General features: G+C 47.0%; 2 protein-coding genes across 4 annotated transcripts in view; both read right to left on the reverse strand.

The window, feature by feature from the left end:
• Positions 1 to 514: 514 nt before the first annotated feature.
• hipk4 (homeodomain interacting protein kinase 4) lies at positions 515 to 3,713 on the reverse strand. 2 transcript variants are annotated; one of them, XM_003222881.3, is made up of 2 exons: positions 1,964 to 3,713; positions 515 to 901 (listed from the first exon to the last, which is right to left on the reverse strand). In XM_003222881.3, the coding sequence occupies exons 1-2, from the start codon at positions 3,608 to 3,610 to the stop codon at positions 710 to 712; spliced, it is 1,839 nt and encodes a 612-aa protein (XP_003222929.1). In that variant the 5' UTR covers positions 3,611 to 3,713; the 3' UTR covers positions 515 to 709. The 2 variants fall into 2 exon arrangements, with proteins under 2 accessions (XP_003222929.1, XP_062818195.1); XM_062962125.1 differs by having other exon boundaries at positions 515 to 904.
• A 2,362-nt stretch (positions 3,714 to 6,075) lies between these two features.
• prx (periaxin) overlaps positions 6,076 to 21,096 on the reverse strand; it is a 35,707-nt gene continuing 20,686 nt past the window's right edge. For both annotated transcript variants that reach the window (XM_062962124.1, XM_008113814.2), the window contains exons 2-7: positions 17,995 to 18,050; positions 16,975 to 17,076; positions 16,182 to 16,349; positions 14,964 to 15,123; positions 14,547 to 14,740; positions 6,076 to 13,531 (exon numbers count right to left, since the gene is read on the reverse strand). In XM_062962124.1, coding sequence (XP_062818194.1) covers positions 8,228 to 13,531; positions 14,547 to 14,740; positions 14,964 to 15,123; positions 16,182 to 16,349; positions 16,975 to 17,076; positions 17,995 to 18,050 — 5,984 coding nt within the window. In that variant the 3' untranslated portion in view covers positions 6,076 to 8,227. The remainder of the gene's footprint in view (positions 13,532 to 14,546; positions 14,741 to 14,963; positions 15,124 to 16,181; positions 16,350 to 16,974; positions 17,077 to 17,994; positions 18,051 to 21,096) is intronic.

Genomic DNA, 21,096 nt, shown 5'->3' on the forward strand with positions numbered 1-21,096 from the left:
TGCTAGGTTGGCAGAAGCTGGAGCAACAGCGGTCGCTCATGCCACTCCGGGGGTTTGAACCTGGGACCTTTCGGTTTGCAAGTTCAGCAGCTCAGTGCTTTACACACTGAGCCACTGGGGCTCCATAGACTCATATAATCCAGTTCAAATCAGATAATCTCGGACCAGATCCTGGAATATAGGGCAGTGTAGATATGTCCTAGTGTTTGGAGTTCTTTCCAATTTTAGAGGCAGCCAATAGGAATGAATGGGTTCATGGGCTCGCCAAAACCTTGGGGGCACAGCATTTGCCAAGGATTTGCCATGAAAAGCTTTCTGCAATTGATAAAGAGTTTATTACAGATGCAGCAGCAATTGAGGGCATCATGGGTTGCAAGTGGGCCAGGGGAATTCACTTGTTAGCCCTTAGTTGGGGAAAATGTCCCCACGTGGCCCCATCGACCCTCTCCCTTTGTACTCCACATCGATCCCTCACCCCATCCAGCCTGGTGCTCTCTGCACAGCTCACAAATCATTCTAGCAAGGAGTTTTTTTCTTTATTAGGAAGGAAGCAGCTGGGGGCAGCCAGGAACAGTCTATATATTTCAGGGCTACAAAGGGTCTCTGTTTGAGGAGAAGGGCCCCGCCAGGGTGCCCCCTCTCTCTGTCTCTTTTATGCTGCGCCTCTGCCCTCGTCCTGCCTGGGCAAAGATGCCCCGCTGCGGGTGGGTCAGTGGTGGCTGGCGATGTGTTGGAGGTAAGGGGGCTGCAGCTGGTGGTGCCGGTTCCGTGGGGCGTGCAGCACGGCCTTGAGCGGGGCAGCCCCTCGGTCTGACAACCAGTCCTCCTCCGGCAGCCAAGTGATGGGACCAGCGACTTGCATGGCAGAGGCAGCGGGCTCGAATGCTTCGGCAGGGCCTCTCTGCTGGAGAGAAAGAGGAAAAGTTCATGGGGTCTCCTTTTTCGGATGTCTTCCATACAGATTCTGGACAACAACCTACCGGGGATGCTTTATCAGACATGGGCAAACTTTGGCCCTCCAGGTGTTTTGGACTTCAACTCCCACAATTCCTAACAGCCGGCAGGCTGTTAGGAATTGTGGAAGTTGAAGTCCAAAACACCTGGAGGGCCAAAGTTTGCCCATGCCTGCTTTAGCTAGAGATCCTGCACTGAGCAAGGTGGCCCTTGAGTGTCTTCCTACTCTTATGTTTGGGTTGACTAACACATGGGACAACACAAGGCAATATAAATCAGGACTTCTTCAACCTTTTCCACACATGACCCCTTTCCACTTGAGACATTTTCACATGACGCTGGGTATATATAGGTATATGAAGTAAATACCGGTATTTAAAAATCAAACTTTTACTGATAACCAATTGGCATTTGCAAGGTTTGATAAACCAGGCTGATTTCTCTTTTTTTGTGAAGGTCAGCTGAAGCATCTTCTGCAGAGTCCACTGTAAACATTGCACAAGGGGGATGTGTAAATGTCTAAAACGGTCACTAGGTAACGTTCAGAAAACTTTTATGGTTGCCAATTTTTTCAGAATCCCAACATTGACCCCATTTGTTTATGAAGAAGTGGATTAGAGGTCCCTTCCAACTCTTTGACATCTAACTTTTACATTTGGGTTGGCTCAGCTATTGGGCAACATGAGGTATTTGCTATAGATCAGGTGTCAGCTGAAAAACTTTTGCTACAGCCTCTCCCTATGAGAAGGGAGGGAATTATGAGTAGGTGAGGGAAGTATGAGCAAGTAAGGGAAGTATGAGTAGGAGAGAGAGTGGGGTTTAACCCTACTGGCTGTTGGAAATAGTGGGAGCTCAAGTCCAAAACACCCGGAGGGCCAAAGTTTGCCCATGTCTGGTCTAAAGTGTTGGTCTGCTGCTTCAGAGAAGTGAAAGACTTCTCTGAGTTTTTCCCCTTCTTAAGTAAATGATTTAATGTCCCCTTCGGCTGAAGGAATTCAACAACTGTTACCTGAGTTTTGGGTGACAACATCAGACCTTTGGGGTAGTTGGGATCTTCCTTTCCATTGGACTCGGGCAGGGAATTAGTGCTAGTATTGCTCTCCTTCTCCCAGCTGAGTGTGTCTTCCAATGAATACTGTCCCAGGAGGATGAGATTTTCAAAAGGGGGGTCCAACTTGGTATGGTGGGATGCCTTGCGATGCTTGGGACTCCCGTGCCGGTTCCTGTAGTAGGGCATGATGGGCTCTTGCTGGGTCTGCTGCTCATGGCACAAACGAAAGTTTTGGTGGAGGGACTTGCGCCGGCCAGAGGCAGCCTCTGTGGGGCCAGAGAGAGGCTCATAGAGCCCTCCGCTAGGTCCTTCGCCCCACACTTTCAGGGGCACCTCCCGGCTGGCTTCAGCGATGCTCAGATCATCCAATTGGCTGGTGGTCCTTTGGATGCCATGAGCATTGTCCTCCTTGAAGGACTGCTGGGAAGAGTAGAAGTGCTCTTCTTCCATAGGGCTATAGATCTGGGTTTCCTCTTCCACCGCTTTTCCATGATTGGGGAGCGACTCATGGAGGCTCCTCATGCAGAACTGATAATACTGGGTGAGATCATAATTCTGCTTGAGTGGCTGAGTGGAAATGTAGGGGTGCTTCAGGGCTGCGCTGGGGGTGATACGCTCATGGGAGTCCCAGGTCAACATTCTCTTAATGAGCTCCACCATGCTCCTTAGGTCAAAGTACTCGGCCAAGGCCTCACTGTCTGGATAGATCATCTTGTGGACATTCACTGTCTCCATCTGGTCCAGGGACTTCAGCACATACTTCCTCCGTTCCACAGACTTCACTTTGGTGTCCGCCAAGTATTCTGCTGGGGTTTTCAGCTGCCAGGAATTCACCACCTCAGGATGCTGGCTTCTTTTGAAAAAGAGGTGGGCTTTCCTGGCAGCATTGAGAAGGGTGGTCCTGGGCATCCCTTGAGTCTCACAGATGTACCGTATCTGGTCGTATTCATTGTTCCCGGGGTAGAGAGGCCAGCCAAGGTGCAGCTCTGCCATCACACACCCCAAGGACCACATGTCCACTTTCTCACAGAACGGTAGCCCTAACAGTATCTCTGGCGCCCGGTAGAATCGGGATTGGATGTACGGCTCTTTGACATAGCGCACCTCGTTGAAGATGCTGGCAGACCCAAAGTCAATCACCTTGATTCGGAAAGGATACCTCACCTGGTCAACCAACATGATGTTCTCAGGCTTCAGGTCTGCATGGATTATGGAGAGTTCTTTTAGCTTGGCTAAGGCTCTCAGCACCTGTGTGGTCACCGTCCGAATATGTCGGACTGGCAAAGGGGAAAAATTGTGCTCTTTCTGGAAGTCAAAGAGGTTTTGCTCCAACAGCTCAAAGACCAGGTAGAACTTGAGCTCGTCGTGGAAGAATTCGTGGAACTGGACAATGTGAGACTGCTCTGAGTCCACCTCCGCCATCGTCTGTAGCAGCTTCAGCTCGTTCTTGATTATTCTGCTCCGGTAGGAGTCATTTCTCAGGATCTTGATGGCGACCATCTCCCCCGTGCTCCGTTTCCAGCTTTTCACCACTTCCCCAAATGTCCCCTTCCCCAGGATCTCAAACACGTCATAGAAGTCTGATTCCGACTCGATTGTGACCATCGTTCTGGGCTTGCCCAAGCTCAGAAACACGGGTGCAAAACTGGCTTTCTTGCAAAGAGAGGTTCAGCCGCCTTTGACTCAAGAGAACCCCAGCCCTTCTCTGGAACAATGGGTGATGCAACAGTCAGCTCAGTTCCAAAGTTGCCAAGTCAAAAAGGTTCTGTTATGGAGGCCTGTTGCCTACTCAGATTATCACTTAAGATAGGAAGCTGGGCTGAAGACTAAACTGAGCACCCTTGTTTCCACCATGCAATGACTCTTGACTATATTTCCCAAATCTGGTGACTTCTGAACATCAGCCATTTCCCTCAGGAACTTTGCAGCAATAATGAATGGGCCATGAGAAGACTCTTTGGTTTTCAAATGAAGGTGGGCCTTTATTATATGGGATTTTCCCTTCCCTTCCCCATGTTTAGAATTTACCTTCAGCAGATAGATCTGTATCCTTGACTTGATGGTCCTCAGGGAAAAGAGCTAATGTGGGTTAGTGGAAGGAATACTGAACTAGGAATTTGTGGGTGCAGGATTCAAACCCTGTTAAGCATGGGAAATTCATTGGGCGATCTTAGGCAGATCACACTGTCTCAGCCTTACTGGAATCCAAGGGCAAATGTCCTGTGAACACATCTTACTAAGAAAATCTTGTGATAGGTTACACAGGACCTATGTAAAGCAAGGTGAACTGGCATCATAGTCTGGATATTTTCACTTTCCTTATCTTGCACTAAGAGTGGGAACAACAGTCTTCCAGATGTTGTTGGACTGCAATTCCTAGCATTCCAAATTATTGGCTAGAGCGGATGGGATTTGCACCTGACAGGTGACATGTTGCTCCTTTGAACATTTTCTTAGGATATAATGGGTTGATGGAGGTTATCTAAAGGCAATTGGAGGCACTGGAAATTGCAACATTGCTACCAGAAGGCTCCAAGAGAGGAGGCACTGAACCAAAGTTAAAGTATGAGCCTAGTTGTCTCGCCCGCCATCACAAGGTTGTCTTCTCCAGATCCCTCTTTTCATTCATCCTGCAACCTTCCTTCTTCCTTACCTCTATGCAGAAGAGCTGGGACAAATGACTTCCAACTTCTCAGATGTCATTCCCCCCCCCCCCTCCCACCACCACCACTTGGGTGTCTTTTTTCTTCTGCAAGAAAGATTTGGGCAGGGGGAGTTTGGCAGCAAGACCATATGTTGACTTAGGCTGGTGGTTCCAATCTTAACATTACAAAAGAGGCATAGATCTCACCCCTGCCTTAAATTTGGCACTTGGGAATTGGACAACCAAAAGAAAGTGAAGAGTTTTAAGTTGTCAAGGTCCAACCAATATTTGCAAGCCATCACATCTAGCAGTTCATAAATGCTTTGCTCCTTGTCTGTACCATATCAAAAAAATTCTAGCTCCATGGACCGTATTAAAGCAGAACAGATGTGTATTGTATATGTACATACGTAACTAAACACTTCAGAGGATAACTATTCCCCATTATCATATACCGTACATACTCAAGTATAAGCCGACCCAAATATAAGCCGAGGCACCTAATTTTCCCACAAAAACTGAGAAAACTTATTGACTCGAGTATAAGACTAGGGTGGGAAATGCAGCAGCTATGGGTCAATTTCAAAAATAAAAATAGATATTAACAAAATTGCATTATTTGAGGCATCAGTAGGTTAAATGTTTTTGAATATTTATATAAAACTGTAATTTAAGATAATAATAAGACGTTAATAAGATAAGACTGTCCACCTCTGAATACCTATATACTCAAGTATAAGCTGACCTGAATAGAAGCCGGCCAGGACCCTTCCTCGAGTATAAGCCGAGGGGAGCTTTTTCAGCCCTAAAAAAGGGCTGAAAAACTAGGCTTATACTCGAGTATATACAGTAATTATTTGCTGTCATTGACGTCTGAATATCTGAAATAATGTTATGTGGAGGAGAGAATAAGCTTGTGTTTTGCTGCTAGCATTAGAAGAGATTCCACCTAAACATTAGGAATGACTTCTTGAGTGTAGGAGCTGTTTGATAGTGAAAGAAATTGCCTTGCAGAGTGGTGGATTATCTTTCTTTGAAGGCCTATAACTAGAGGTTGGATAGGTCTTTTTCAAGAGTGCTCTCACTACATGCCAGAGGGCTGAACTAGAATGACCCTTGTGTTCCCTCCAAACACTATGACTGTGCTCTATGACTTATGTTTATGAATGAGACCTCAAGGACTTCTTGCTTATGTCTGGCAAACTCTAGGCTGTGGGTCAATTTGTGGCATTATCCTCCTCTTTTCCAACCGTTTCCCACTTTAAGAGGAATTATAATACCATCTAATAAATCATGTCATCTCATGATGTGTGCAAAGTGTGAGAGCCTCTGTTTGTCACCGCAGCTTCTAGTGAGAGTTCAGGCTTGATTTGCTCTCGCCTACATTGCCAGCACAATGGGCAAAGACAACACACATAGCAGCAGCGTCAGTCCACATATTAATTTTTTATTCAAACCCAGAATAGAAAACAAAACAAAACAAAAGCAGCAGTAGTATAGTGTATCTGAGATACAGTGTAATGTCTTTCTTCACTTAAAAGGTAATTAATTCAACAGACAATCTGGCAAAGAGGCAGTTACTGGGATTTTTCTTTTAGCGGCAAGTTATAGGAAAGCCCATCACGGCAGGATGAAGTAGTTAACAATTAGAACAAAAGATTTCTGTACATCTCAGAGTGACAAGACAATATTTCTGTCCCTCGCTCCCCCCCTTACTCGCTTGAAGGAATACAGATCCTTTGTCACTCCCAAATCCCTCTACACTGCTTTCTGCCCTAAATGTAAACACCTTAATGTGACCACTGCATTTCACACGCTTCTCTTGAAAAGCAAATGCAATGGGTCGCCCCCTCTCTCCAAACCAGTAAAATATTTTACAATCTAAATGAAATACACTTGGGGCTGCTGATGAAAACCACCATCTTGAAAATCTGGCACAGCAAAGGTGCCTTTTGTTTTTGGTAGGAACACATAAGGGATCTTGAAAATCTCTCATTTCCACCCTCATCCCTCTCTCATATCCCAAAGAAAATTCTCTGCGTTTCTCCCAAACTTCCATAAAAAAGAAAACAAAGAGAACAAAAAAAGGAATGTTGCAGCACCTTTAAGACTAGCTGGGTTTTGTTTTAGCATGAGCTCTTGTGGATATAATCCCACTTCTTTGGATGCAGTACAGAGTGACAGGAAAGCCTGAGGAATAAAGCATATTTTTAAAGTTGCATTACACTAACAGGGCTACTTCTTTGGAAACTATCCAAAAGTTTTTTTTATTCCTTAACTAAGAGATGAAAAACTCCCATCGACAACAACAGTTATGTGATCTATGTCAATTTTTTAGCTAGGGTTGCCCAGACTAAAAGTTAAAAGGGGCTTCTGTCTCTTTCAAGATTGTGCTGAAGAGAGAATTTCAGCAGATGTCACTTGTGACCTAGTTGCTTTGACAAGCAACGTCTTCTGAAAATTCCAGTTTTCTCTAGGGTAATGTGGAGAAGATATGGGCACAAATTGCATGGTGCTAATGGTCTATGATGTTTTATTGTGTTGTTAAGGAAGGAGGAAGAGAGATGAGAGAGTTGAGGCAGCAACGGGACTTTGAGAATGGAGAGAACGATCTATGGAAGGGGGTGTAGATAACAGAGATTCTTGGTTCAGAAAAACAGCTCTCATTTTGCACCCAGGCAACCTTTGGCACTGCTAGCTCAACCTCTGAATCACCCTAAAAACAAAGCATAGCAATAACCCCACAGGAACCCAAGAGCCCTGGCTCTTCTGGGTCAACTGAGGATAAGATTAAACAGGATACAGTATTTCCCAGTCAGTTAGGAGCCTTGTCTTTGCTCAAAACTCCCTTGAATTGGCTTCTGTCGTCCAACTAAGCCTGGGTCTCAGACCTGCTCATCCCTCCATTTTCTGGCTCACCTCCACTCCAACATCTTATCTATTTTAGATCCTGTATTGGAAAGGGGTTAGACTCGAAGACCCCTGGGATTCTCATTAACTCTATAATTTTCTAAGGAAGAACATTTTGTTATTGACCACCACTTCCTCCTCTCTAGATACCTCATTCACTCTGCTCACAAAACCACACACCTCCCCCCTTGTTCTTAAGTTAGTTCTGTAACATATAACCAAGTCTTCCCAAAGTCACCTGTTTCCAAAGGCAAAGATAGGGAAATTCAAACGTGGTCCCAAAACTCACAAGGGAAGACAACAGAAATGAAGGGGTGAAAACACAGTTCAGGGAGGAAACAAGTTTGCTTGGAGGTTGGCATGAAGCAGGCCCTTGACAATAAGACAGTAAAGGATGGGACTTGAATTTATTCACATTGATTTTCCAGAGAGAGAGAGAAAAAAAACCAATTTCTAAGCATGGAGCTTCGGTGGCCTCCAGAAAGGGGATGTTAAAGGGAACATGCTGGGAGAGACACAAGCAACAGAAGCATGCCCAAATGTTTTTCTCTCTTCCTTCATCTGCTCCTGGCTGGTGCCAAGCCTGCCTCACTACTGTTAGTGCTAAACATTATAAAGGAAAAATGAGAGGTCGGCACAACTCTGCCAGGCTAACTCTCACTTGCTCCTCACACTGAAGACACTGCCCCTCCCTCTGATTTGGTCCCAACCTTTGCCGTTCCCAACCTGGTCTCCAAGCCCGGCTCCTCAGAGCTAAGTTCCCCAGAGAAACCCACATCGGGCAGCCTGATTTTCAACCGTGCTTCGTCCTCTGGATGCTCAGGGGTGATCTCCAAAACCCCATGGGATCTAGGACTCAGTGCCAGTTTAGGGAATCGGAATTTGGGAGACCTCTCCCCCTTGGACCCTGCCTCGCCCATTTCCAACGAAGCCATCTCTGTTCGGGCAGCGGAAGACACCACAGCTCCTGGTTCCATCTCCCCATTCCGTTTCTTGAAGCCCGAGAAGGTGATCTTGGGTGACTTGAACTTCAAGGCTGAAAAGGTGCCTCCACCACTGCCATGGGTATCTTCTTTGGTCTCTTCTGCCCTCACCAGCTTGAGGTTCAACTCGTGGTCAGTTTCAGCCACCTTGGAGGGGGATGACAGTTCCACTTGAGGAAGACGGATTTTGCCCATCTTCCCCTTGCTCTCTTGGGACCCATCCTGCAGCGAGACTTCAGCTTGTTCCCCATTTTGCTGGGCGCTCTCCTCTGTTGTGGAGAAGCCCAGCTTGGGCACCTTGAGCTTGGAGGAAGCCTCCTCCAGGTTTCCATTGACCTCCACCCCCAGTTTGGGCTTGGAGAGAGATAATCCAAAAGAGGGTTTGAGCTTGAGTTTGGCCATCATGCCCTTGCCATCCCCTTCCTCCTCTCTCTCAAGGAGGCTGGGGGAACCCTCGGAACCCTTTGCCTTGGACCTTCCCAGGGCAAACATGCGTTTTTTGGCTTTAGTCTCCGATTCCTGCCCTGGGGTGCCTTCCTCAGCTTCAAATCCTGCTTTGGCCAAAGAAAGTCCAAATTTGGGGAGCTTCACTTTATACTTCTTCCCTGCATCAGCACTGGCTCCCTCTCCTTTGCCTACTGGGCTCTTCCGACCATCGCTGCCAATGCGGCCTCTTTTACTGGCCCCTTCCAATTCCTGAGAGCCAGCATACCTGAGCTGGGTCTCCTCAACATCATATTCAGCGTGGGTTTTGAGGCTTGGGGCTGAAATCTCTACACCAGGCACCTTGAAGGCTGCTTTCTTCTCGTCCAGATCTCCTTCTCCTGAGCCCCGTCGATGTCTTGGAGGAGAAGCTGTTGCCACATCTGTGTCTCCCTTGGCACCTGGTGTGCCAAATGCCAGCATTTTGATTTTGGGCATTTTCAGCCTGCCTTCAAACCCTCCCACATCCACTTCCAGATCAGTCATACCTGTTAGTTTCCCCAATTCTTCCTTTGCTTCCTTCCTCCCTTCGTAGTCCACTGAGAACCCCACATGTGGCAGGGCAATCTGGGGCATTTTGAAAGAGAAGTCTGCCTCTTCAGCAGGAGGGCAGAGGGGCTGAGTATCTGTGCTCGACTCAGGGCCTGCCTTGGAGATGCTCAAGGATGGGAATTTCAACTTGAACTTGCCATCATCAACGCCCAGCCCAGTCTCAGCTTCTGCCTTGCCTAGACCAAAGCCAATGGGGAGTGAGGGCATCTTGATCTTGGCTTCTTTCGTCCCAGTTTCCAGGCTCAGCATCTCAGCACTGCCTCGGAGTTTGGGAGCTTTCAACTCAAGCTGTGGGACCCTGGGCACATCCACCTCAGGCTCCCCTTCTCCATCAGAGCTGGAACCCCCAAATTTGGGCAATTTAATGGCAGGACTGCTCACTTTGACCCTGGGCATTTTCCCTGCTGCTTCCAAACTCATGTCAAGCTCTACCTCAGGAGCCTTCATTTTAGGGGTGGAGAACTTTGGCAGCCCAACCGAAGGCATCTTGAATTTACCCTCAGTTCCTTCAGCCACCCCCTCTCCCTCAGTTAGGGGTAGCTCTGCATCAGAAAGCCGAGCTTTGGGCAAGGAGATGTCTACTTTGGGCATCCGTACCTTGGAGCCCAGAATATGGCCTTCTGCTGCTCCTTCCGGCTCTTTCTCCCCTTCTCGCCCAAGGCTGAACTTGTGTCCCATCAGCTGTACTCCTGCTTCCACTACCCCACCATCCTCACCCTTACCAAATTTGGGCAACTCCACCTTTGGCAACTTGATCTTGGCATCTGCACTTGTAGCGCCATGTGAGATGGACTCGTCGGGGCCAGCGGTGGGCAGACCAATGTCCAGCTCAACTTTGGGGGCAGAAATGCAGATGGAAGGCACACTGGGGATCTTTAGTTCTCCCTCATATCCTCTGATGTCAGCCTCTGAGACGTCCACCATGGGCTTCTCCAGCTCCTCTTCCACTCTGGGGCTGGGCACAGCAATCTCTAGGGATGGCATCTTAACCTTGAAGGTGGGACTCTCAGACCCCATAAGCAGCCCTCCCTCTGCTTTGCCATCTTTGGTGCTAATCCTGGGTAGCTCTACCTGGGGGACTTTCACTCCCAGTTCTGGAGCCTGGATCTGCAGCTTCCCTTGATCCGTTTCCAGCTTAGGAGAGGACAGCTGCAGAGTTGGCATTTTCACAGAGGGCATCTTCACAGATGGACCTTTCTCCTTGGGACTTTTGGAATCTTTCTTGATTTTTGCTTCTGCTTCTAGGCCTGAGATCTCCACATCTCTGCGCATCATGCTAAAATATGGCATCTTGAACTTGGGCATTTTGGCTTTGGCCTCTTTCTCTGGCAGCTTTGCCTCCCGGCCCTTGAGCTCCAGATCCCCCTCTTTGCCTTTGGCCCCAAATCTGGGCAACAGTAATTTGGGCATTTTCAGCTTGACATCTGGGAGGTCCATACCAACTTCAGGGGAAGGGCCTGCAGCTTCTTTACTAGGCCACTCCTCTGTCTTCCCTGAGGGAAGGCTGATGTCCACAGCCATGCTGGGCACCTCAACTTCCATAGTGGGCAATTTCATCCTGCTTTCAGAAGAATCCAAACCCACCCGAGGCTCAGACTTCTCTTTGGGAGCCTTCCCTTCAACGCTGAGAGCTAATTTGGGGCTTTCCACCTCTGCTCCCCATTTGGACTTGGGGAATGAGATTCCAAATTTTGGCATTTTCAACTTTGCCTCTGGGCTCACTTTCTGGGCCTTGGGGCCAGAAATGTTGAACTTCGGGAGGGCAAATCTAGGAGACTTCTGTTTTGATTCAGCCTCGAGGACTTTATTGCTCTCAATGGTCACATCTGGGATAGTGATAGTCGGGATCTCTACAGAGGGTAGCTTCACTTTGGCTCCCGCAGCCAAGCCTGCTTGTCCTAAGCTGATCTTTGGCAAGATTTTTTCCTTCAGGTCCAAGCCAATCTCTAGGCCCCGCTCTCCTTCAGCTGTTAGCAACTCTTTCCCCAAAGCAAGATCCACTTTAGGAATTCTGGCGACCATCCCGCTGACATCTGGCCCCTCAAAGGTCCTCACGCTTGGCTCCATCTCCAGCTGATCAGGCTGGCATGTGGGGACACTGAGTTCCACCCCCAGGTCTTTGTTCACAGCCCCGAAGTTGGGGAACTGCAGCTTCATCTCATGGTCCCTGGGTGGCAGCGGCTCAGAGACTACAAGCTCTCTTTCCACCTTTGGCAAATCCAAGCCAACTTCAACTTTGGGCAGGCCAATTCCTAATGCCGGCACCGTGCCGGAAGGAAAGCTCAGCCTGGCTGAGGGGACAGCCATTTCTACTTTGGGCTCCTCCACTGAGATGTCCAATTCTGATTTTTGACACTGTGATTTGGGAAGCTGAACATCAGGTAAGACAAGATCCACTTTTGGGACACCGACTTTCACACTCACATCACCTTCTGGCTTTGGGAATTTGGTGTGGGTTAGGAGGGATGGAGAAGGTGTCGCCTTGGCAGGAAGGTCAAATTTGGGAAGTGACACTTGGGGCACCTGGAATCTGAAGCCAGGCTCTTCGGCAGCCTCCTGAGACTTTGCCCGATCGAAGGGGGCAGCCAGTTCTCCCATGGCCTTTGGAAGTTGCATGTCACTGACTTTGGGGACCGAGATGTCAAGGGAGGGCATCTTCATCCCTGGAAATGTCACCTTACTCTCTGCTGCCCCTTTGGAAACAGTCTCTTTGCTATCTGACCTGCATTCTGCCAAGGAAATCCCAAATCCCGGAATTTGGATCTTGGGGCCTTTGGCTTTTATTTTGGGGCTCTCTGGTTTTCCAAGACTGACTTCCACTTGAGGCAATCTGCTCTCCCCTTCTTCTGGGGCTTTGGAGACCAGCTTGCCGAAGCTGATGGAGGGGACCTTGACGGCGATATCTGGGACTTCAACTCTGGTCTTGTGAGCTTTCATTTCAGCTTTCCCTCTGGGCAGGGGGAGCTCTAGCTCCACGGATGGGGCCTCCACATCCAAAGATGGCATTGTCACTCCTGCTGTCAGCTTTTCCGCCAAATCTTTGGATCTCACCTTGTCTTTTTCCAGGGAGACTTCTAGGACTGGGGCTTTGGCCGAGGGCACTTTCAGCTTGACATCTTCCGCAGAGATACCAAACTTGGTGACTTTGATTCGGAAGCCTTCTCCTTTGGGGACAACCTCTGGGGGAGATGAGCCTTCCAGTTTGGGGAAGCTGAGGTCTACATCTATCTTAGGCGCTGCCACTTCTGCCGTGGGGAGCTTCAGCCCTGCTTGGAGACCACCTTCTAGTACTTCCATCCCTACAGTACTTACTTTGGGCAGCACCACCTCCATTTTGGGCAACCCAATCTGAGGTGCTTGAATCTTGAAATCTTCTGCTTTGGCACCAGTTTTGGGTGACTCTCTGCCAGGCCCAGCTTTAGGCAAGGGAAGGTCAAGTTCTACCTGAGGGGCCTGGAACCCAGTTTCTATTTTGCTCCTTGCCTCTTCTTTAGCCTTCTTAGCCTTGGTGAATGGGACTGTGAACCTGGACACCTTCCCTTCACCTTCTTTTTTGGTAGCAGCTTTCACCCCGATGGCAACCTTCGGCAGGCCCACTTCCAGATGACTCTCAGGTACTTCGACTCTTGTTCTACCTGCTGCAGCGGCAGCTGCTGCTTCCTTAACCTTCAGCCTAGGGAATTTCAGTTTTCGGCGTTTAGTCTCCAGAGATGACAGCCAGGGGGAAACGTCTGGGCTTGGTTCAGCGACTGCCACCTCACCCGCACTCTTGGCCTTGCGCAGCTTGGAAAACTTGGGCAGGGAGAACTCCACGTCAACTGGTGCGATCTCCAGTTTTCCACCAGCCAGGTCCCTGCTGCCGTGAAGGTCTGCTGTCTCTTGCAGGTCCTTTGCCAAACCTTTTGTCACCTTCTTTTTCTTCTTCTTCTTTAGAGATGACAGGCTCTGGATGTTCTGTGGAAAGAACCAAAGCGCTCTGTGAGTCATTCTGCCAGGGAGACAAAGAAACAAGTGATGTCCTTACTGTGGAAAGTTGTGTCTCACCTTCTGGAGAATACACACCTGATTCTTTTTCTGGGCCAATTTGGGCTCATAGGGAAGCATGTAAACCGTCGCACTTCACAGAAGTGCTCATCAAAAAGAAAAACCCCTCCACAATAAAATACTTCACTTTCTTCAGTTGGTTAGGCAAAAAAGAAACATTACTTCTTTTTTTGTTACATGGAGCCCCTGATTGTGCAGCGGATTAAACTGCTGAGCTGCTGAACTATTGACTGAAAGGTTGGCGGTTTGAATCTGGGTAGCGGGATGAGCTCCCGCTGTTAGCCCCAGCTTCTGCTAACCTAGCAGTTCAAAAACATGCAAATGTGAATAGATCAATAAATGTGAATAGCAGGAAGCTAATGGTGCTCCATGCAGTCATGCCGGCCACATGGCCTTGGAGGTTTCTTCGGACAACGCTGGCTTTTCGGCTTAGAAATGGTGACCCCCAGAATCAGATATGACTGGACTTAATGTCAAGGGAAAATCTTTACCTTTACCAATTTATTCATTTTTGTTCAGCATGTTTCAGACACTTTCAGACAAAGGAAATCCACACCTAATCTGAGAAACCAATAACGATGCCATGGGAAAAGGAGTGTGGGCATCTACGGAAAGCCCAGGAGAATTCGATTCTCCTCCAAGGCCTGAGATTCTCAGGAGTATTTTCCTGCTCTTGCAGAGTGGATGGGACCAAATGGTCTTTGGAGTCTCCTATGCAGTTCTTAGGATTGCATGATGTCATGATCCCTAATTCACATCCAATGCCACCCAGTGCATCAGCTGCTGCCACTCTACAATGGATGAGGGAAACCTCAAATTCTAAGCCCCACCTCTTCTCACCCAAGTGAACTTCACTCCCTGGAAACTATGAAACAATGACTAGCTCCCAAGCTCCCAAGGCCTGGCGGGGATTTTTGATACCTACCAGCTTGGCTATCTTTGCTTTGGGGCCTCTGACTTCAAAGGTGGAGGTGCCGGGCTTGCGGGAGACATCTGCACTGGGCACCGTCCGTTTCAAGCAGAAGGAGATCTTGTATGGCTCAGCGCACTTCAGGATCTGCAAGGCGTCTTCATACTTTATGTTGTCAAAATATACTCTGGCACTAAGGAGCTGGTCACCTGCAGAACAGAAGGGGTTAAGGCAGGGCAATGTCCTACCATTCAGACAGAAGGGGCATTTCCCACCTATTTCCCAACCCATATTGCGCTACAGAAAACACTTCAACTCTAGGCATTCTGGGAGGTGGTCATAGTATGGATCCCTGTTCTTCGGGCCTAGGTCTGCCCACCTTGACTTATGCTTGATCTTTCATTCCTGGTTGACTTTTCTATGGTTGCTCACCTTCCTTGAGGCTCAGTGCCCGTGCCGCTGGAGAGTCTTTCAGCACATCCTTCACAAAGAGGCCATCCCGCCCGCCTCCGGCCACGCTCATCCCGCTGACCCCAGCTTCTGCTTCTGTCTCCACAATGATCTCCAGCAATTCAGAGGTCTCAATGGTCTTCTACAGGGGAAGAAGTGAAGGGAAGCTTGTAAAGGAAGCTCTAGTCCTGCCTGGAGCAACAGTGACCAGAAGGACAACTGGATCAGCCAGTGGCCATTTGGACACTTAATCATGGGGCTCTTGCCTGCTGGCTACTCTTAGGGATAGAACATTAATTCTAATGCAGATATGATAATAGGGATGTGAAAAGAAGTTCTCCAATTTAGGACAGGAAAATCATCTCAGATTATTGAGAATCCCACAGAAGGATTGACTTTCCTATAATATTTCACACTCAGCAATTTTTTATACTAAGGGAGGTGGAAAACCCTCCTCCCAACATCATCATCATCATCATTATTATTATTATTATTATTATTATTATTATTATTATTATTATTATTATTATTTAGTTGCTGTTTTCCAGGCTGTATGGCCATGTTCCAGAAGCATTCTGTCCCGACGTTTCACCCACATCTACGGCAGGCATCCTCAGAGTTTGTGAGGTCTATTGGAAACTAGTCAAATGACTAGTTGTTGTTGTTGTTGTTGTTAATAATCTCTCCTGAAGGGGCTCAAAGCGGCTTGATATCAAAGTATTTGTATACAATTTAAAATATACAAATATGCAAACATTAAAACAGAAATAAACACAAGTAGACAAACAAGTAAAAAACCCAGTATATTTGTCCCCAAATGCCTTGTTTCCTCTGCAAAAATGCTTTCATTGCGTTCAAAGCAGGGGTTTATTTTAGCAAAAAAGTTCACTGGTAGAAAACAAATTATTGCTTTTCTGGCTTTGAAGCCTCCAGGAGAAAAGGGTGTAAATTCTTCGCAGGCTGAGCTCTGGATAAGGGAAAACAGCTGCATGCAATTGAATTATTTTCACAATTTTCCAAGGTTTGCCGTGATTTGCAAAATTTTATATAGAGTGAGGAGGGGTGGTGGTGTTTGAATGACATGCCATGAGCAGCAGTGGCTGGTACTCAACACATAAGGCTTATGATATCACCATGCCTAGATCTTTGGTTTTTGCCTGGAAATGTTAGGTCCTGGGATGATTGTGACAACCGACTCACCTCCATGGCACTGACTTTGGCCTCCATCTCGCTTGGAGGACTCAAAGACAGTAATGGTGGCTCTTCCTCCTCCTCCTCACCAGCCACAGTCTCTTCGGTGTTTCGTTGGCTTTCGCCCTTCCTCTGAAGAACTCGCTTCAGCTCCTCATGGAGCTTTTCTTTTTGGGCCTGGAAGAGGGTTCAAAGTGGTTAAGGCCTTCTCCATCCCGGGTAGACAGCATATCCAAACCATTGTATAATAATACATTATAATAAATAATGTATTATTTATAATACAATATATTACATGCGTAGGCAAACTTGGGCCCTCCAGGTGTTTTGGGCTTCATCTCCCACAATTCCTAACAGCCTACATGCTAATTCACATATGGCAACAATAACCTTCTCCAAGAAAGTTTTGAACCCTGGAGAACTGCCTTTTGGGACATCAACAATAACTGACCTGGTAAAAATCTAAAAGATCTGCATCTTTGATGCTTGAGGGCAAGGGTTATGATTTGCATTTTTCTGATGGTATTACATACTATCTCATTCCCACAACTGTATAAATATGTATTATGCCTGAGGCCTTAATATCACCCAGTACTGCATTTGAAAAAGTGGATTTATCACGGCAACTGCATCCTCTGGTTTGTGCTTCCCAGCCATCATAACTCAGAGAGTCTTCTTGTTTTGGGTACTAGAGGCAATAAAGAGCCCTTCTGGCTCATAACCATGGATAGCCTTGTCCCCAACCAACAGATCATGCAGAAAAACACTCCCTTCTGTTGACCCAGTCCTCTTCCAAACCTACAGCTCTTTCCGGGTCTGCTGCTTCCTCTGGGGACTGGTGTGGATGGGAACTTGTGGGAGTCTGGACTTGGGTAGGTTGCTCATTCCCTTTTGGCTCTACTACCTGGAGAGGACAGAAAACAAGGAAACATTAAGAAAACTTCTCAAGAGCCTCCTTTCTGAAAATTCCCATCTAGGGGCTGAAGAAGGCCATGCAAATAGATCGTGGATGAAACACATCCGGCTATTTATCTATACACATAATAAAAGTCAAAATATGTATGTTTGTGGCTGGGGAGTCCACTTACAAAGACAAGCTCCCACTTCCACAAATAGCTATAGCTCCCACTACTCAGGAGACACCGATGGCTTTCCTTCCAATGACATTGCAGGTTATAGCGAGTACCATTAACATGTCCAAGAGACCTGCCAATGTCCTCCACAAACACCGTACTGCCTACCCCCCCCCCCCCCAAGTGAAGGCTTTCATATGCGGACAATTTCATCCTCGATTTTCTGTTTTTCCTCCATCACAGACATCCCAGTTGGTGTGGAATTTCTATGACCCTGCCCACTGCCTCTCACTTAACCCCTTTCTATTATTTTTTATGGCACACAGCACACAGAGGAATTGATCAGCAACTGAACATACTGGAGAGGTTTGGGGAGAATTCACCATGATATATAGTGGTTGTAGGTACTGGGATGTAGGTTCACCTACAATCTAAGAGAAATCTAAATTCCACCAATGATGGACCTGGAACTCACCTGGCACACAGACCCCCAATCACCAAGAAAAAATATTGGAGGGCTTTGAGAGGATTTATAGGAGTTGTAGTTATTATTTATTTATTTATTTCCATCATTTCTACCCCGCCCTTTTCACCCGAGGGGACTCAGGGCGGCTTACAAAACAGGCAATTAATGCTGATAGCTCACCTACATCCAAAGCGCACTATGAACCCAGTTAAATTAATTTCAGTTCCCTGCCTCCAAAATGGAAGCACAGCTCAGTGCAGCGAACTGAGAGGGAAGTACTTACTGTTGACAGCTGTCTAGTCCTGAACACATTGCTTTCTGGTGGGAGGCCCTCTGCAGCTGTAGGAAGGAGAGCACATCATTAGTTTTTTTTAGTTAATGGAGATGAGGTGTCATCGGGGAGGCTGGAAATTGGTTCATATGAGGGAGATATGGCATTATAGGGGTGGGATGCCCATCCCACAATCACTTACCTCTCCCATGCGAACCAATTTCCAGTCTCTCTATCTCTAATAATGGCTCCCAGCTCTCTATCCTCTTCCAGCCCCTTGCATGTTGGAAACAGAAACCTCCCAAGCCTTTCACTATTTATTTGTTAATGTATATATTTGCTAACCTATATTCTATGTATATGTTTTTGCCAGTTTAACTGTACCTCTTTGGTGTGGGAGCAGTTATAGACATGTGATTGTACTGAGCATGTTCAGACTCAGGACTCCATTTTGTAGTCAGTCTGATTCACACCTCAGCGGAGGTGGATGCATGTTGCTGTTTGGACTTCAGGGAGTACAACTATACCTAAAGACTATGGACTATTGATTAAGAATAATACCCTATGTACAGTACTCAGCACATAGAGAACTACATCCTATCTATAACTGAACCTTAAATAAGAAATGTGCCTGTATTGTAAGTAATACAAGATGTTTGTGAGTGAACAAGATATGTTATTTTTTCAAATAAGACTTTTTTAAAATCTCTGAGGCATATTTTAAACTAAGAGGATTCAAGGGAGTGTATATCTTTTGGGCTATTACAACTGCAATTTCACCTTCAAAGAAACAACCATCATCTGCTAATCAAATACGTTTTTGCAGTGGCATGTCTTTGTCCTTGGCAGTTCAAAGACATAGTTCTTCTGTCTAACAGATGAGAGCCCTGTGTGCCATTACATGAATGCTTGTGAATATCACTTGTAAATGGTTGACTTATAACAAGGTCATGCTTTCCTTGACTAGTGGTTTTCAAAAGGTGTTCTCAACATGTTCATGGAGATTCACATTTGCCAAACAGATATGAAAGCATTTTTCTTTCTCAATAAGGTAATGATTGCCAATTATTTCCAAAGGGATATGTGCTCAGAGACTGGGTGCAGTTATTTCCAATATTGCATAGCATGGAAAGTCTTGGCACTACTAGGAAAAGAGACTTGAATGAGATTCTGGAAGGCAGTGTCATTTCCCCCTCTCACCAGTATTCTTGTCCGCAGACTCTTTAAGATGAGCCCTTTCTCATCTCTCTATACCCCACAATGTAATGACTTTCTATTAGTTCCTTTGTTCTTTCTTTCTCTCCTTCCTTGCTCAAAATCCACCAACGTCTCCCTCTCTGCATCCCTCCCTTCCCGGTGGAATCCCATGGCTGAAGCTGATGGGTGGCATTTCATTCCCACACCCGGACTGCGGGGACCCACGCCACGCCATTCCCCAAAAGGTCACGGCTCAATGCCGCACATTCCCAGGGCCCAGGAGACAAAGGGGTGCTGCGTCTTGGTGTAGTCCGCAGAGGCATTGCCAGCATTCTGGGAACTGTTCCGAAAACACCTCCTCAGACAGCCCTGAAGGAGCCGGGCGGCTGTTGGCACAGCTCCTTACAGGGCAGTCTTGGGGAAAGGCTAATGCCTCCTCCTTGACACCTAGCCTGGAGCAGAAAGGTCTCTTAAGATGATCTACACTGTAGAACTAATGCACATTGACACCACTTGAACTGCCATGGCTCAATGCTATGTAATCTTGGTAGTTTTACATAGCTTTCTCCACCAAAGAGTCCTAGTGCCTCATTGAGGTCTCATAGCATTGAGTCACAGCACTTCAAGTGGAGTCAAACTGTATTACTTCTACAGTGTAGCTGCACCCTTAGTATCAGAAGAGGTCAGACTGAATTCAACCAAGACTGGAATCCTGCTCAGGGGCAGGAATGACAATGGATGGACTAAAAAGGCTGTAAATACAATGCATGGAACAAACACAGGGTCAGGGGTTGGGGACAGCATGCATTCCCTGATCTGACAGGCAACAGGCTTTGATCCTTATCACACTACACTGCTTTAGTGCTATACAGTCAGTCCTGTTTAGCATTAGAGCATTCTGAAATCTGTAGGTGCCAGCAGGTGAAATTTCTGCAAGGGAGGCTTTTTCTGTTCTTTTCCTCCCCACCCCATCCAAACAAACTCTGATCATGAAAGACAGCAGAGAGAGATCCGCTCCCACTCGGAAAGCAAGACAATAAACGTCTTGTTCAGGTCTCCCCTCCTCCCTTTGCCTGCTCAGCGTCACCAGCAAGATGTCCCTTGCTGCAAGAAAGTGGGAGAATGCCAGGCATTCTGTAGGCTCAGCAAATGGCTGGCGGTGGCAGAGGTTTGGGGGAGGGGGACGACACACAACCAAGGCATGGATTGGCAAGAACTGGGGATGGAGGACTCAGGCAAAGGGTTCAGCCCCACCACAGATACTGTTGGGAGTCCAGCCAGTCCACCAAGAACATCATGTCCAATCTGAGTACACTTTAATTATGGAAGCTAAGCAAGGTCAGGTCTGGTTAATACTTGGAGGAGATACTATTAGGCAAGATGGGAATAGAAAAATATGGAAGTCTAGGGGGCCACATAAACCTCCCAGGAGATCCTGAATGGTCAAACTCTGTTACCACTAAAAGGCTTGTTTTTGCCACCTAATGCCCTCTAGGACAAGGCTTCTTAAACTTTCCCACCTACAACTCTTTCATCCTATACATATAAATATAAAAAAATGTATAAGGAGAGGAGGGTAATAAATAAAATAATACCTTACATTATTGACACAACGACATTGTATGACACAGCAAACAAGATAGATATGCTGGATTTCGTTTCACAAAATCACAAGTCGAACACTTCCCAAGTGTCTAGGACTGTGTGATGTATTTTCGGATGATGTGCGCAGATCCCAGTAGGGTGGCCTTTTGCAGTTGGCAGATCGTAATTTTGTCAATGTTTATTGTTTCCAAATGCCAGCTGAGATCTTTTGGCATGGCACACAATGTTCCGATCACCACCGGGACCACCTGCACTAGTTTCTGCCAGAGTCTTTGAAGTTCAATCTTGAGGTCCTGATAGCGGCTGAGTTTT

The sequence above is a fragment of the Anolis carolinensis genome, unplaced genomic scaffold, assembly GCF_035594765.1.
Source record: "Anolis carolinensis isolate JA03-04 unplaced genomic scaffold, rAnoCar3.1.pri scaffold_10, whole genome shotgun sequence".
Taxonomy (NCBI): Eukaryota; Metazoa; Chordata; class Lepidosauria; order Squamata; family Dactyloidae; genus Anolis; species Anolis carolinensis.